Below are 18,547 nucleotides of genomic sequence, written 5' to 3' on the forward strand. Positions count from 1 at the left end.
AAACATATAAAAACTTGTATTGAGATTTTTGTGTGAGTGATTCATAGGAAGCATGTTGGGTTCATAAATGCATAGCGTGTTTTGAAAATAGTGTCTCTGTTCATTGTCTCACTAGAGGCCCGATGCACGAAGATTCGTGCAAGAAGGCCTTTCTTCCCCTAGCTGTTGGTACTGCCTTTGCTCTAGCCGGAGCCCCAAGAGACAACAGATCAATCATTCTCTCTCATCATTGATGTTTCTCTCTCTCTCTCTCTCTCTTCCTCTCTGAAATCAAAGAATGAATATATATATATATATATATATATATATATATATATATATATATATATCAAAACCCACAGATAATTTCCTTCTCATTACTGAGATGCATTGTTACAAATGAGGAAAACAGTAATTGTGGCTCACTTGCATCTCTAGAATATCCATCTTCGGTGAGTGTGATTTGGTGCTGAATAGAGCTGCAGTGGCATATTGTCCTATCACATCAGGAGTCTTGACCTGTGTGCCCTTGTGCAGAGATAATGGTGAGAGGTAATGGTTACAGGGTTGAACTCTGGCCTCTGACAGACCCTGGTTTCCATTTTTGCTACTTTCTTGTGTGACTCTGGGCAAGCCATTTGTATTCCCCAAATCTCAAATTCTGTTTCTAGAAAATGTGGGAATGATCTGAGGACTGAGTGAGGTGGTGCACTGGCAGCACATTGGTGAGTGAGTGGCCCACAGTAACCCCTCAGTAAGTGTCAGCCACAGCCGTCACACCGCCCCTGCGCCCGGAAGGAAAGGAAAGGATGCTCTGGTTAGATGGGGACCTTGTGCGACGGTCATCCTAATGATGTTAATGAGTGCAAGGCTCACACGTTAAACCCTGCACTCCTGGTTTTCCCCTGGGTGATGGCTTTACTCTGACATTTTTATTTGGGTCCTTGAATGATGCTCTCTTCCACCTCACCTCTTGTGGACCCTGACCAAGTCAGGTGTCACTCTAGGGATACAGTATTTATGACAAGAAAAGAGACAACCATGTTTGTAAATAAAGTTCAACATTTTTTTAGAAGCTCCATCAATCATTTTTTTTAAAGTTCATTCAATCTGTGAAACTCATATTCACATCCAATTCCTTAGGTTTAGACGGTCTCCACCTACTTTTCCTCTACTTCAAACAAAGCAACTTAATATTGTTTTACTGAATTATGTTACCTGTCATTTTATATTAATTACTGAAATTTCAAGTATTTCCATTCATGGGGATTACATCTGTGGTAGCAACATAGGTCAAATAATCTTGCCGTTTATATACTTGCTCTTGTGAAATGGTATAGATGCCAAAGAACAAACTTGAATTCAGTGTTGAGGTCCCATGTCAGTAGCTGAAATACAGGGCGGGTGATGGTACGGAAGCCTAGGTAGGGCTCATTGAGGTAATAAAATGCTGACCAGGATAGAGCAAAAGACACATAATAGGGTACTGGTAGTCATAACCTTTAAGAAACGTAGGCATGGTCGTAAATGGAACTCATGCTTCCGAGGAGCGGTGATTTAGAAAAAGTGCACACCATGAAACCTTCCTGTGTGTGAATGGAGAGGGAAATTCACATCCCTGCACTGTCATGTCTCATTGCTTTTTACTCCCTTCCTTTCAGTTTCATATCATTTGAACATTTTTTACAACGACTGAAATACTGAACAGCTCTGACTTAGTGGTGTTTTGTGTTATTTTATTGCAGAGCATGTGCTCATGGGAAGTTTTTGTTTTATTTTCTGGTAGAGCATGTGTTCATGGGAAGTGGCACTTGCTTGCTTAGGCTCTAAGCCTCCTCTTAAGAAAATGTGTTGTGAAAACTTCTGAATGCCCAGAAAGAGCTATTTATTAATGTCCCAATACGTCCTATTGTATAACCAAGTAACAAATGAGTCGCCAGGGGAATTTGGCCTGCTGCATAGCAGCTATGCTAATGTTTGATTAATAATCAAATTCCTATCAGAAATACATTTAAGAGAAAAGCTGTTCTTGCAGAATGCTGCTCGGATTCCCTGTAATTGCTGACTTTCTTCAGGCAGCATTTTACGAGTTGACTGAACACGAGGCATTGTAAATTGTAGCAGCTCAGCAAACACACAGCTCACCTTTCTTTTGGGTAGTTTACGGGCCCTAAGGAAGTGGTGTAAGTATGGCTGTTATGTGTCCACCGATAGCCACATATTTGTGTTCTGTGTTTGTGAAGGGATGTTTTGTGTATATCTTTACATGCACAAATCATCATTTCGTGAAAGTAGGGCCAGCTGAATGACCCTCATAATAGTCTCATCAGCTGACATTTACTTTTCTGAATCCTAGACACCATGCTCTGCATTTTACATGCACTGTGCCATTTATTCCTTAAAAGCAGGGACTAGCATCCTCATTTTTCAAATTAAGAAACTAAGGTCCGGAGACGTTAGGTAACTTGCCTAAGATCATCCAGGGAGTAAATCTTGGAGATGACATTTCAGCCCAGAATCATCGTTTCCGATACTGCCCCCTTAATGCATACTGCCTTTTAGCATCCTCCTGTATAATAAAGCGCTAATATGCTAATTAGACCGAACAGCAAAACAACCTTCCGGACAACCTTCGGGATGAAGCTGGGGGCCGTGCTTCAGGCCTCTAGTATGGCATATAATAAGATAACAAATGTTAGATAGTATTCAAGAAAATTGACATTTTTGAATATTCGTGATAGTAAGGAAAAGAAAATGGTATAGTCATTAAGAATTTTATTTCTAGCCCAGCCAGTGTGCCTCAGAGATTGAGCGTTGATTTGGGAACCAGGAAGTCACCAGTTCCATTCCAGGTCAGGGCGCATGCCTGGGTTGGGGGCTCGATCCCCAGTGGGGGCATGCAGGAGGCAGCTGATGGATGATGTTCCTCCTTCATCAATGTATCTTCAATCTCTCTGTCCTTCTCCCTCCCTGTCTGTTTCCAAATACAGACTGTTTATGTTTAGTATCAGCGTGTATTAGTGGTAGGCATGCAGATATATTAGCTCTTATCATTTTACTAGACATTTATTCTGAGTCAGGAGGACTTTGGAAGTTTAATTCTATATCCGCTAGTGTAGACTCTTAGAAGTAGGTAGGAAAAAACACCACCACCCAAATCTAATCGCTTTATACTCATAAATACAGCGAAACATAATGATGTAAAGCAAATATCCTCACAAGATAAGCCAGATAGATTTCCCAGTCCCGAGCCCACACCGCCATCCCAGTCTGTCACTGCAGAGGGTTTTTACTGGGCAGTCCTGTGGATGGCAGTGTATCTATAGGCTGGTACTTATGGAGACATAATGCCTCTTGGATACTGAAATCGATTGTCCTCCCTGTTCCTACATACTTGGGACCCCTTCTACTTCCTAATCATGGAAATGCTAGTTAGCATCACATGTTGGGTGAAATCACATGAACAATGCGATGTTATGTCGGCTTAAGCACTGTCAGAAGCTCCTGGAGAGAAGCTGATTGCTGATGATGACCTCCTTCCCTGCCTTGCTATTTCAGTTGTAATGATCCCAAAATGTATGAAATTAATTCAATTTTGAATTTTGAAGGTTAATAAAGAAAGAGTAAGCTGTGGAAGTTTGTAAACAGAATCAAGGGAAAGCTTGACGTAGGATGAGGTCTACTATGGGAGGTGACCTGGTGGGGAACAGACCTCTCCCTGTGGCTCCCCAGGTTTGGCTCCCAGCATTATTTATTTAGGGTATAGGATTTATCCATCAAGTTGCACATCTGGTTTCCCTCTTCACATCCCAAAGCAGATATATTCTTGGCATTTTGCTTTAGCTTTGTACGTTCGGCCAATACTGTGAAATTCCAAAGGTTTTGTTGCCTGATAGCAGTTTCTGACATTTAACGCACTAGCAACAATGCGAGTTGGTGGTGCCTGACTCAGCCAGCTGTTTCGTGGGTGTGCGTGTCTGCAGTGATTTTAGCATTCGCAGCATGTGGTACTTTGAGATTTTTCAGGGAAGGGCTCATTACATTCATTGCATTCGTAAGTTACATTGTCGGAGTTGTTTTTCAACTAAAATAAAGCAGGTGTTGCTTGTTTATGCAAATCCCAGCTAATACAAGAGCCCCTGGCTCTAGGTTTTATTTTTCATTCCAGAGGAAATGAGAACTGTGTCATGTTTGCATAGTTATCTGACAGCCTTTCTCTTTATCAATTTAAATATTTACTAGGTGTACCTGTTAATAATGCAGATTTTGTAATCAAAGAAAGCATGATAATTTCAAGAGAAACATCAAACATGCTTTATTCAAAGTAATGTCCATCGCTAGCTACACATTTCCCCCATCTTTCAGGTAATTTGTGGATACTGTCCCAATATAATTTTTCTTGTTTTGAGGCAAATCATTCAGAGACCCAATTTTCCACTTCTTTCTATGTTTTGAAATGCTGCTCAGAAAGTGCGTGTGCCATCATCAGAGCAAGTGGTGATCTGGAGGAGCAAGGTCTGGTGAATATAGCGGGTGGGTTAATACTTCCCAAGCAAGATCTTTTAATGTGTCTTTGACTGGTTTTGAATTGTGTGATGGTGTGTCATCATGAAGCAAAATTACTTTGCCTTGTCTTCTGGCCCATTCTGGTAATTTCACAATCAAAGCATGGTTCAAATTGATTATTGGTTGTAGGTAGCGATCAGTGTTGATGGTTTCACCTGGTTTTAGAAGCTCATCATGTACCACACCTTCCTGATCCCACCAAACAGAGAGCATTGTCTTCTTTGCGAAGCCATTTGGCCTTGCAGTCGATATTGATGGTTGACCTGGATCAACCCATGGTTTTGTGCATTTGGGATTCTCAAAATAAATTCACTTTTCATTGTCAGTCACACTTCAATGCAAAAAAAGACTTACTTTTGTGCCGTTAAAGCAACATTTTACTGATGACTTTTCGGTTTTCCATTTGTCTTTCATGTTGATGTGGCACCCATTTTCCTTCCTTTAAAATCTTTCCCATTGCTTGTAAATGATCGAAAATTGTTTGCTGAGCAACGTTGAATCTTTCTGCAAGTTGTTTGTGAGTTTGACATGCGTCTTCATCCAATAATGCTTGTAATTGTTGGTCTTCAAACTTTTTCAGTTGACCTGGACATTCTTTATCTTTCACATAGAAATAATCACTTTTAAAGCATTTAAACCACCATTCACAAGTATCTCGAGATGAAGCATGTTCACCATAAGCCTCTCAAAGTATACAATAACTTTCAGTAGCACTTTTCTTCAAAATAACGTAATGAATTAAAACTTCTGCAAATGCTCTTTTTTTTTGGCTTGAAATTCAACATTTTTAAGCATAAAAATATGATGTTAACACCTTCAGAAAATTTGACTGACATAAGATGTTTTGAAGCCTGCTGTCGATACAACAAAATAGCATATATATAAAATCGCATATATATCAATATATGTGTAACTCCACCTATTGAAAAAAGTACTAATTATTAACTTGTACACCTAGTATCTAAAGCAAGCATGTCAAACTATCGGCCCTCGGGCCGCATGCATTGTTTATTTGGCCTGTGCTAACCTTTGAGTTTGACATGCTTGATCTAAAGTAGGGGTGTCGAACTCAATCAGAGAAGGGGCCAAAATCCAAAATCCAGTCTAAATCGCGGGCCGAATGGTTTACTGAACAGTCATAAACTGACAATGTCATAAACTGACAGCGGAGTGCAGTGATGACAGCGCGGTGCGGGCCACATTGCAAGGCCTGGCGGGCTGGATTTGGCCCGCGGGCCTTGTGTTTGACACATGTGATCTAAAGGGTTTTCTGTCTCTTTTTAAAATTGAATTTATTGGGGATGACATTGATTAATAAAACTATACAGTTTTCAGGTATACTAGTACAATTCTCCATCATCTGCATTGACTCTTATTATAAGAGAATACTGGGATGCACCTCTAGAGAAAAGCATGCCGAGTCAGCATCTTTTGGTTTCTTTCACACCAGTCTAAAACTGTAACTAACGTCTGATGGGATCTTTCCTTTTCCTAGACGGGTTGAGCTCTGTTATGTTTCCTTGAAATAGTACGTTTATTTCTAAGCTGTGGCCTGTTATTGTCTCTCCTATGGACTAGTACCTGAACACATTGGACCTGGCAAGTCAAATAGACTCTGTAGTTTGGACATGAGAACATTTACATGTGGGCAGCATAGTAGACTGCATTTATGCTTGCCATCTGCTTGTTTATTCAGGTTTTGATACTGCTTTCTGGGTTTGAAATTACAGGATTTAAACATTAGCATTTTAACGGAGAGCTCAGACTTGGGTAGTTAGGGGTGCCTTGGGGATATCATCCCCCCAAATGCATCTAGACTAATACAATAAGTAGCATTCATGTCAAATAGAAGGGTATGCAGGTGCGGAATAGAAAAAGCTGCATCGCCCGCCCCAAGTTGTTGCCACCACAAAAAATTTCCTCTTCCTGGAAGCTAGCCTTCCAGGACCCGCTAAAGTAGCCTTCCTCATCCTACTTTCTTAGTCTATTACATGGATTTCTAGGCTGTGGGATACCTAACCTTACGTGATTACAAGTCAAATTGCATTTAACTTCTATTATATTTGTATCAATATAAAATAGAAACTTTTGTCTTGCGGATTGTAGCTAAAGCTCAAAGTGAGAACAGTGGGATACAAGCTTACCCTGCTGTGAAGAGAGGTGCAGAGGCCCTACTGAGAGAAGGCATGGGGCTGCTGACCACCCCAGGAGCCTGTATGCAAACATCCTGTATACAAAGAGTCAATACAAGTAGCCTGTATGTAAATAGCCTGAATACAAACAGTCTGAATACAGACAACCTGTATTCAAACAGCCTGTGTACAAAAAGACTGAATACAAACAGCCTGCATTCAAACAGCATGAATACAAACAGTCTGCATACAAGCAGCCTGTATTCAAACAGCCTGTATTCAAACAGCCTGTGTACAAGCAGCCTGTATTCAAACAGCCTGTATTCAAACAGCCTGTATACAAAGAGTCTGAATATAAACAGCCTTTGTACAAACAGCCTATGTACAAACAGCCTGAATACAAATAGCTCTGTGCATTTCCTATTTATATATCTTAGCATCACTATCTCTGTTTCACAGGGACATGTACCAGTTAATTTACTCTGCATTGCTCTTCTCGGCACTCTTTCTCTGACTCCACCCTCGCTCTGAACCGTGGCACCCCACAGTCTTTTTAAAAAATATATATTTTTATTAATTTCAGAGAGGAAGGGAGAGGTAGATAGAGATGGAAATATCACTGATGAGAGAGAATCATCGATTGGCTGCCTCCTGCATGCTCCACACTGGGGATTGAACCTGCAAACCCGGCAAGTGCCCTGACCAGGAATCAAGCCATGACCTCCTGGTTCATAGGCCAATGCTCAACTACTGAGCCACACCAGCTGGGCATGGCACCCCACTGTCTTAACCAGGGCTCTGCACCCACAGTCATTGCCAGGGCTCTGCAGCAGCCCGTTCCTTGACCAGGAGGTGGGTTACTACCTCTCTTAGGCATGGTCAGACTCATTTATTGGGTGAGGTGAGGAGCATTGTTAATGGTGTCAAAGATCAGTGCCCTCAGGCTGAGTTAGGTTCAGAATCATCGCTGTTTTGTTTGGCACTCTGACTGGGGCCAGATATCAAACTTGCAACCCAGATAGGTGCCCTTGACCAGGAATTGAACCAAAACCCAAAACCCTTCAGTGTATACACCAACGCTCTAGCCACTGAGCCTACCGGCCAGGGCAGCTAAAGGTTTTCATTGTTTTTATACTATTATTGCTGTCATGGTTTCTTCTTATCCAACTACTAATTTTTGTATAATAGAGTCTTCACAGCTCTAAAAATTGAGGATGGATTTATATTTATTTATTTTTTGTTGTTTTCTTTTTTTTAAATTTATTTTATTGATTATGGTCTCACATAATTGTCCTTATTCCCCCATTCCCATCCCAAACCCCTCCCCAGATATGCCTCCCATCCCCCCACCCCCGTGGCCCATGGCCACTGGCTAGGCCCATATGTATGCACACAGGTCTTTTGGTTGATCTCTTCCCCTTACCCCCATCCTCCCCTACTTTCCCTCTGAAGTTTGAGAGTCTGATCGCTGCTTCTCTTTCTCTGGGTCTGTTTGTGTTGTTCATTATTTCCTCTAGATGTGTGAGATCATGTGATCCAAGAAATACCCTTGTAAGAACCTAAACTGCAACAAGCCATAATGGTTATGCTGAGAGGCAAATGAATCAGTCTGTAGTGAGTTCCTTTCTGGGCCAACAGTTCTTTTGAGTCTCAATTTCAATGCCAGATAGTTCCTTATGTGTACATGCCAGCCATGATATTTCAGATCTGGTTGGTGGACAAATGGTGGTAATACAGGTCCGCCCGTCTCTGGTTTGGTCCTGGGCATCCTACAGCAACCAGCAGCTGCTGTCTGCTGGTATGCTGAGGCGTTGTCAGCATCTTCCATCTCTGAATTGTGTCTCTTCTGTCTTCATGGCTTACCACAAGATTCTGTGGAAAGGCAGGCCATCTTTGACTTTATGATTCAGGCTGCTAGGCCCCTTTATATTCTATCTCGTTCTCTCTTCTTTCCAACCAATATTTTCCAAAATACACCTGACATAGAATGAATATTTTTTAAATTTCTTTATTGATTAAGGTATTACATATGTGTCCTTATTCCCCCATTATCCCCTACCTCTCATTCATGCCCCCCCCCATTGTCTCGGTTCATTGATTAGGTATATATGCATGCATATAAGTCCTTTGGTTGATCTCTCCCCCTTACCCTTACTGTCCCCTACCTTCCCTGAGGTTTGACATTCAGATTGATGTTTCTCAGTCTCTGGATCTATGTTTGTTCATCAGTTTATTTTGTTCATTATATTCCACAAATGAGTGAGATCATGCGATATTTATCTTTCTCTGACTGGCTTATTTCACTTAGCATAATGCTCTCCATCTCCATCCGTGTTGTTGCAAATGGTAAGAACTCCTTTTTTACTGCAGCATAGTATTCCATTGTGTAGATGTACCACAGTTTTTTAATCCACTCATCTGCTGATGGGCACTTAGGCTCTTTCCAAATGGTGAATTGTGTTGCTATGAACATAGGGGTGCATATATCCTTTCTGATTTGTGTTTCTAGTTTCTTGGATTATATTCCTAGAAGTGGGATCACTGGGTCAAATGGGAGTTCCATTTTTAGTTTTTTGAGGAAACTCCATACTGTTCTCCACAGTGGCTGCACCAGTCTGCATGCCCACCAGCAGTGAACGAGGGTGAATGAACATTTTTTTTAAAATATATTTTTTATTGATTTTTAACAGAGAGAAAGGGAGAGAGATAGAGAGCTAGAAAAGTCGATGAGAGAGAAACATCAACCAGCTGCCTCTTGCACACCCCCTACCGGGGATGTGCTCGCAACCAATGTACATGCCCTTGACCGGAATCGAACCTGGGACCTTTCAGTCCGCAGACCGACGCTCTACCACTGAGCCAAACCGGCTTTGGCGTGAATGAACATTTTTAAATGCCTGTTTGAACTGCCAAGGGGAATGGTTTAAATCTATGATGTAGAGCTTCCTAAAAACCTGTCACTCTTTGTAGATTTCATTGTTTTGTTTGTGTGTGTGTCACATGGTGTGCAAAGATGGTCTTAATTATAATGGAAATGCCTGCTTTATTCCTGGATTGATGGGTTAATGTCTGTAAATTGCCTTGTGTTCATACACAAGGCGAAGGAGAGTTATGTATACACCTTGATGAAAAAGAGCAAATGTTTTAAATATTTTATACCACATGCATGCTCATTAAATATATTATTGAGATGCCTAGCTGGCATCGTCCAGTGGTTAATCATCAACCTATGAACCAGGAGGTCATGATTTGTTTCCCAGTCAAGGAACATGCCCAAATTGTGGGCTCAGTTCTCAGTGGGTGTGTCTGTAGGTGGCAGCCAATCAGTGATTCTCTCATCATTGATGTTTCTATCTCACTCCTCCTTCCCTCTCCAAAATCAATATATATATATATATATATATATATATATATATATATATATATGCAAGTAAAATATATATATGCATATTATTAAAAACAAGAGAAAGGTGAGGAGGATGGCATCTTATTCATTTTTATATCTCTTGCCCCCCACCACAGTACCTGGATCTTTCCTGGATCTTTTATTTTTTATATTTTATTGTTTAAAGTATTACAAATAGTAGTACATATGTCTCCTTTTTTCCTTCCTATGACCTCCCCCCAGCCTCCCTACCACCCAGCACATGCCCTCCCCCGACATGCCCCAGTGTCCTGCTTTACAAAAGCTCAGAACATCTAAGAAGGGAAGATGACATGTGTTATCATTAGCAACAGAACAATCTATATATATAAAAGCCTAAGCGACCAGATGACCACCCAGTAGCTATGACACACACTGACCACCAGGGGGCAGACAGTCAATGCAGGAGCTGCCCCCTGGTGGTCAGTGGGCTCCCACAGCGGGAGCGCTGCTCAGCTAGCAGACACACCAGGTTCACAGCTGGCAAGCGCAGTTACGGTGGCATGAACCTCTCCCAGGGATCCTCCCCCTGAGCACCCCAGTGGTGGCAGCTGGCACAGCCTGGCCTGGATGAATGGGAGCGGCACAGTGCCTAGCCTGGGTTTGGGCTCCTTCCTGGCTGCCTGCAGCTTCGCACACTACTTCATGCTGTGCGGGATCGATGCAGACAGCAGGCTGGAGTCCAATGAGCTGGCAGGTAAGGCTGGGCTGCAGTGGTGCGGAGGCCCACTGATCCCTGCTGGCCAGGCTGAGGGACCCCCACTGGTGCACAAATCCGAGCACCGGGCCTCTAGTTTGTAATAAATTTCTCAAGCCATTTCCCAGCGGGTTACAAATATAATCTGACTATGCCTCCTCTCATTTAAGTGGCATTTAATTTTTCACATCTGTAATTATTGGATTGCTAAATCTTGTGATCAACGAGTTGGACATTCAGCCAAGACTCTGCAAATAGAATGGCATGGTTTCTGACAGCGAAGGAATATATAGTCAGTGCAGTGTTTCAGCCGCCTGTGACAGCTGTTGGTCGAAGAACATTAATCAAGTAACTGAGATGTTAGAAAATTGGAAGAAATTACACAGAAACCAGGAACGAAAAGGTCTGAGACTGTCTGGGGCCAGCCTTTTAACCTTGCTGAAGAGCCTTAGCATTCCTGTGAGTGTGAATTTAATGTGTCTTCAGTTCTGTGTGCCTAAGACCCTTTTCCTTACGGGCCATTTTTGGCATAAATCCATCAGCTAGATACGCTGTGTTCCAGAACTTTCAAATGTCTTTTGTCCCATCCTCGGCACCGTGGTTGATTCATTTGTGAATCCCACAACACTCCCAACTTGGCAGGGATTGATTGTCTCTGTTTGTTTTTATTCTGGGTCTGCCAGAAGGCCGTCAGGCTCGTGTCCTGAAGGTTAATGCCCAAAGTCAAGTCAATCCCACAGAGCCAGGTGCGCTGCCAGGTTTTCGAGATGAGGACTGGCTCCCTTCGCAGAAATGAACGGTCGCTGCCCTGTCGCGTGGCTCTGAGCGGCCTCCCCGTGGCTGATCGAGTGCATCCGTACTGCATCCCTACCTGCTGTACACACCGATGCCACTTGCCGTCCGCGGGACGGACTGAGCAGCGCCGAGCGCGCACCTGCCGAGGACACGCAGACACGTCACTTTCCATCGCAGCCTCGAAACATCCCTCTGGCGTTGGTTTTCCTTGGGCATCACGGCGTCACATTGCAGGGGCTTTCCAGCCTCTGTAGGGCTCTGTTTTCTGAATGATCCCCAAGAGGTTCTCGGGGTGATACCCTTGGCCAAAGCCCGACATAGGCTTTGGCGGGAAAATGACGTGAAGGTGGCTATTGTGGATTCAGACAAATGAGTAGCTCTGCGCACTGAAGTCTCATCAAAGGCTCTCTCTCTAATGGGCAAGTGGATCATTCCGTTCAATCACGGGGAATCAAATCGGGCTGTGTGTTTATGTTCTGTTTCATTGCCACGTTTCCCAGGCCCTGAGGCAGCAGCAGAAAAGAAGAAATGGAGTCTCCGTGATGGTCAACAAGACCGTCCCTCGTGTCGTGCTGACGCCCCTGAAGGTGTCTGACGAGCAGTCGGATTCGCCGTCAGGTAAAGAGCCGGGAGGGTCCGAGGGCCAGGTTCCTCCCGGGGACCCCTCTCTGAAGGGAGACGCCGGGAATTCTCTCTGCACCTGAGTGAGGGCTCCACTTGAGGCTTTGTTTAATGTTCCTATACCTTTGATTCTTTCCCTGATTAAAAAACACGGAGTAGTTTGCTCCTTCGGCAAAGGTAGCAGCTCACTCACCAGCAGAGGGCTTCCTCTGCTCCCGTCAGCAGGGGTAAGAGAGGGTGCCTGGGGTGGGCTTTTGCTGTTGCTCGGGCCTGTGTGTGGGTGTGGGGCTTGAATGGCGGGCCACATGCTGGGGGCAGCGCCCGCAGAAGCAGCTCTCAGGAGGGCGTGCGCTGCTTTGCGGTCCTCGGCTGTGACACCGGGCATCCTTGGTGAGGTTTTGTGTTCTGGCAACATCCTTCTCACCTCGGTGCAGCCCTGGCCTTTTCTAATTTACCTCCTGTCACTTTCTCCGCGACCTACCGTTCTGTGTTTATGATAGACCGATGGCTGCATTTTCTGTGCCTACTGCAGTGTAAAGTTATTTATAAAAGGTACAATCTCTCTCTCTCTCCCCGAGCTTCTCTTCTTGCTGCTTCTTTCTGTCTTGCATCGTCTCTAAGTGATAAAATATTGTTGGAGCTTACTGGCGTATTTTTACAAAAGATCTCAGTGTTTCTTTTCTAAGCTGTCAGATCAGCGAATGTGTTTTTGACTCTACTATTAGGCCATCTGTCCTTGCTTTTTGTTCTGTGTGATTGATTTATTGGGCTTTCTCTTTGTAGCCAGTAAAGGCATCAGATTGGGGCCCAAGGTAGTGAATTAACTCTTAGAAAAGCAGATTATATCTATACCCTTTTAAAACAATTTGAGATTTTTTTTTTCTTTTCAAGGACAGCAAGAGGAAGATAATGACCTAATAACTATTTCCTTTTTTAGGATCCGAATCTAAAAATGGTGAAGCAGACAGTTCAGATAAAGAAATGAAACATGGGCAAAAATCTCCCACTGGAAAACAAACAAGTCAGCACTTAAAACGGTTAAAAAAGTCTGGTTTAGGTGAGTGTGCAACGGACGATGACATTTCACTGTCTAGAGATTTCTATCTTTTGTGTGAAACTATGGAGAGTCTCAGAACATTTTTTAAAGAGTAAAACAAACCTTTCTTAAATCATTCCAATTTATCTAAACCAAAAGGGTACTAAATAAGGAAATGTAGCTATAACGGAATGACCTTAAGCATTAAGATGATTAAATATTGCTTAAAAATAGCTAAAAATCTGTGAATGACATTATTGTATGAAACAAAGGCTAAAGATATTTAAAATTATGTATATTATATATGTATATATATATAAAGTTATATATATATATCTTAAGTACTTATCAGCCAAGTATGATTCTATTTGATGTGTAATATTTTGTTCCCACCACTGGATTTCACTTGATAGGAATATATCATCTAGGGCCAGGGGGAGATGCAGCTTTATAGAGACTTCACTGAGCTGAGGGTACATGTTCGGGGGTGGGGGGAGGCGCTGCAGTAAGCCACTGGGCCTTGCTTTTCATCCATGCTGCCTCAAATAGTCGTGCTTGTCTGAAAACTTGTGTGAATTTGCTAAGCAGTGTAAGAGACGCTGTCCAGGGGTCTTTCAAGTTAGCGCCAGAGTGTCTTCTGAAGATCTCCTTCCTGATACCCTCTCATCAGGAGCTTCATGGCAGCAGCCAGGGGAACGGGATGATGGGCCGACGAGAAGTAAAAAGATGAAAACGAACCGATCCTGGGCTGAGCATTGCCATTCTCGGCCTTGCTGGAAGTCTGGACCAAATGGCTTCATTTCTCTTAGTTATTTCACCCCGAACAAGGGCAAAGATAATGACCCGGGTCATTGCAACATTTCGTGAAATGATAAAAACCACACATTTATTGACCTGAACTTTATTACTGGTTCTGCATTTATTTTCTTGGAAATTTAGGGTAGTTCTTATTTGCAGAGTTTTTTCTGGTTGCAAAATTCAAGCAAGATTCTGACGCATTTATTTTAAGTTTCTTAGTAACGGTTTATTGATTGCCTACTATATACCAGGAATTTTGCTAACTTCTAGGCACATACTTTTAATAAAAAGCCTTTCTATATTTTTTAGATATCTTCTGGGAAGAATTTATTTTTGTTTTAAATTTTTCAATGTAACATAATTATCTCTTTTGCATTATTTCCAAAGCTAAATAATTTTATAGTTTTTGTGTCGCCTCAAACATATGTGTGTGTGTGTTTGTGTATAACCACACTTACGCATATACTGATGTAGTTTTTATTTTTCTATTAGCCTTTTGGGGGGTTGTAAAATCAATTCTTTAACATGAGTAGCTTCTGAAGTAGGCAACTATAATGGGAGAATGATATGTAAAGAATGTCTAAAAAAAAATACCCTATTATGATTATATTAAAGTAGTTAAAAAGTCATTAACCTTCATTTAAAAATAGTCTGCCGACAAACTCAATAAATTCAGTGTCATATCATAAGTTTAAGAAAATTCACCCGGCCCATGTGGCTCAGTGGTTGAGTATCAATCTATGAACCAGGAGATCACGGTTTGACTCCTAGTCAGGGCACATACCTGGGTTGCAGGCTCCATCCTCAGTATGAGGTGTTCAGGAAGTAGCCAGTCAATAATTCTCTCATCATTTATTTTTCTATCTCTCTCTCTCTCCCTTTCCTTTCCTCTCTGAAATCAGTAAAAATATATTTTAAAACATTTCAAGGCACAGGCCTTGCTGTTTAGTTGCTTAGCTACCTTCAGGACTGGAAGTCAAGGCCATTGTGTGCTGGAGATATCCTCCCAGGCCTCCGGCCTGCAGCCAGAATCTCCTATTATCTAATGGTTGCCTAGGAGTCCTGCATGCCAGGATGAAGCTCACTTGTTAAAAAGGGTTGTATTGTGAGAGTATTTTCGCTGACTTGTTAGCAAATTAGAAAGGCAATAAAGGAGATCGCTGTGTCCTTTTTAACCTGCTTTCTTTTAGACCTCAAAGTGCTCCAAATAATGAAGCCCCTTAATGAAAGAATGGTGCAGTAAACGCATATCCATGCCCCCGTTGAATGCAGTGGTCTAGGTGTTTTGACAGAGGATTCCTCATTTAGTCCCTACTTCAGTTATGCACAGTAGAATTATTTCCACTTTCTTCAGCTGAAGCAACAGGCCCAGAGGATTAAGGAGGTTTGCCCAGACCCATAAATGACACAGCTAAGATACAAGCGAAGGCACAGCCAGCTCCAGTCTCAACTGTTCATCGTGGGTATGGTCTGACTGTCCAATCCTCTAGCCCACAGAGCAGACCTATGGACATCCCTGAGGAGCAGCATGGCCCTCGGTCACATGAGTCTGCCAGAGATGTTAAAGGGCAAGTGCACTAGTCCTGGCTGGAGTGGAGTGTCGTTTCCTGCAGGGTCTCCGGTTTGATTCGCAGTCAAGGGCACACACCTGGGATCAGGTTCCATCCCTGTCCCAGTAGGGGCATGTGGGGTGTATGCGAGAGGCAACCAATCTATGTGTCTCTCTCACATCAATATTCCTCTCTCTCTCCCTCTCTCTCTCTCTCTCTCTCTCTCTCTCTCTCTCTCTCTCTCTCCCTCCCTCCCTCCCTCCCTCTCCCTCCCTCCCTTCCTCTCCCTCTCTCTCTCCCTCCCTCCCTCCCTCCCCCTCTCTCTCTCTCTCTCTCTCTCTCTCTCTCTCTCTCTCTCTTCTCCTATCACCCCTCCCTCTCCTCCCCCACCCTGTCCTTCCCTCCCTTCATCCCTCCCTCCCTTTGTTCTTCTATCCTGCCTCCCTCTCTCCCTCCACCCTCTCCTTCCCTCCCTTCCACTCTTGTCCTCCCCTGGGGATTAAACAAACAAAACATGCAGGCACACTAGTTACTCTAACATACAAGGAGAATGAGCAGCTCTAAGATTTCTTGGCTGATCCTGTAAAATGAAAGAGATGAGGAAAAAGGTGGGATTTCAATTAAGTCAATTAAGGTAAACATTTGTCAAGATAAACTGAAGATAATTACAGGAAGGAAGTGTGACTGACTCTCTAACCTAGCAAGCAGCTTAGGGGAATGGCTTATTTTGTGCTAATGAAGTCAGTAGTACTTGTGAAGCCTGATACTCTAGAGCAGTGGTCGGCAAACTCATTAGTCAACAGAGCCAAATGTGAACAGTACAATGATTGAAATTTCTTTTTGGAGAGCCCAATTTTTTAAACTTAAACTTCTTCTAACAACACTTCTTCAAAACAGACTCACCCAGGCTGTGGTATTTTGTGGAAGAGCCACACTCAAGGGGCCAAAAGTGCTGCATTTGGCTTGAGAGCCGCAGTTTGCCGACCATGTCCCTAACCTACTGAAGCCATCTAGAATAACAAAAGCATAATATGCTAATTAGACCAGACAGCTGAACAGCCTTCCAAAAGACCATTCAGAGGATGTCCTGGACGACCTCCCGGGGCTGCGAGGGCCAGTATGGCCGCCGTGGCCGCAAGGGCTGAGCCCCTTGCATGAATGTCGTGCATCAGGCCTCTAGTTCTAAATGAGAACAAATGCTACAAGCCTTTTCTAACTTCAGGTGATTCTGAAACTAAACTCAGTAAATATCAGACTTTAGGGTATTAACCTAGATTTTTACCCTCATTGTGAGATTCCCCGAAAAAGGATATGAAATACTTTCCGTCGTCCCCCATGCACTTGCTTTGGGTCTCTGGCCATGTTAATTTGTTAAATTGCAAGATAAGTCACCGTTTCAAGGTGGAGATTTTGCCTGAGTCTCAGAGCTCAACACACAGTATGTTTCCCTGAGGACCCTGCAGTGGAGGGTGCCCCCCAGGCTTCCCCAGGCGGCTGCCGAGGCCAGCTCCCTGGAGAGGGCTGGAGCACACCATGAAAATAGATGCAGCGAGTGCCGACACCCCACAGTTCTGTTCTTGAAATCTGTGAGAAATATATCACAGCCTGGGGACCCACTACTGATGACATTGGTGTTTTGTTTTATCTTTGTTCTGTTAGTTTTGTTCTTCACCAGGATTATTTATGGGAAGTAAAAGGATATTTCCCCGAGTAGCTCTCTGATGGAATAGACAGGAGACATGGGTCAATTGAGTGCAGTTGAAAACACACACACACTGATCTATAGAATATTTTTCTGATGATGTTACAGCAAACAATAAAACTTTTGTTAGCCCTCTCCCACTTTTTAATCATGTGTGGTAGGAAACGCTATTCTGTTATGGGTAAAACAAATGCTAACAGTGTCTCCAAGAGCTCTTTTATATCATACGTCTTGCAGGTTATTACGACAGTACATATTAGACTACCACATAATCAAGCAGTCGAAACCGCATCCAGTGAGCAGCTGAAAATGGGGTTTAAAGTACACGTGCTTCTTGCCTAATCAGTTGGTTTAATATCCTGCCTGCTTATCTTAGCAAAGGATGAAACTCATTTAAAAGCTCCCCTGTGGAGTCTTCAGAGATAACCCTGGTACATTATCATCTGGTGGTCTCCAGGACACTCAGAGGGTGGATTGCATGCATTCAAAAAATTGTTTAATGCTCTTCTCTCTTACCACTCTCTTACAAATTAATTTCTCACATTTTCTCTTCACTAAAATTAGGGGTCATTTACCTAAACCAGTTTTTTTAATGATAGCCCTTCTTACCCACTCAGAAGGAGTTTACAGAGTGCCTGCCAAACTCGTCTAAGATTGTAATGGATGTCCCTGAGGGGTTTGGAATAAATGTGCTTGCTGAGCCCAACTTCTGGGATTCATTCCAATGTATTTTATTTGGTTTAATCTTTTTTGTAGTGAAGAATGATAACATTACTGGTTTCATAAAATGTTATATACTTTAAGAATAAATCAATGCAGAAAAATAAGAATTGAAAAATAAGCCTCAATCTATCATCCAAAGTAATCTCTCCTAGTGTTTTATAAACAGATTTGACATCTCTTCATGTGTAAGTCTAGCCAGAGGTCATCATTGAGAAACTGTATTATGCCTATTAATTTAAAAGTATAAAATTTAAGTGAGCCCAGGCTGCCTACTAAAGAAGAACAGAAGTAAAATTTAAGAAGAGCATTGCTAAACATTGCCACGAGATCTATTTATAGCTAAAAGTCCTCTCCAAAGGTATTAAATAAATGAAAAGCTGAAAGAGGAGTGATTATCTTTGTTAAGTACTCACTTAATGTTGGACAGATTATTGTAAAGGACAGGGAAATAATTACACACATAGCACCTCCTGCCTTCATGTCCTGGTTAGTTTTATTATTTTTTATATGTCCTTGTTAACATT

General features: G+C 42.6%; 1 protein-coding gene across 2 annotated transcripts in view; it reads left to right on the forward strand.

Moving 5' to 3' along the window:
* The window catches only part of ASXL3 (ASXL transcriptional regulator 3), a 172,488-nt gene that overhangs the window by 93,778 nt on the left and 60,163 nt on the right, over positions 1-18,547 (forward strand). For both annotated transcript variants that reach the window (XM_084888700.1, XM_084888701.1), the window contains 2 exons: positions 12,094-12,211; positions 13,152-13,271. In XM_084888700.1, coding sequence (XP_084744826.1) covers positions 12,094-12,211; positions 13,152-13,271 — 238 coding nt within the window. The remainder of the gene's footprint in view (positions 1-12,093; positions 12,212-13,151; positions 13,272-18,547) is intronic.

Source organism: Pipistrellus hanaki (genome assembly GCF_964339955.1).
Source record: "Pipistrellus hanaki genome assembly, chromosome: 6".
In the NCBI taxonomy this organism is placed as follows: Eukaryota; Metazoa; Chordata; class Mammalia; order Chiroptera; family Vespertilionidae; genus Pipistrellus; species Pipistrellus hanaki.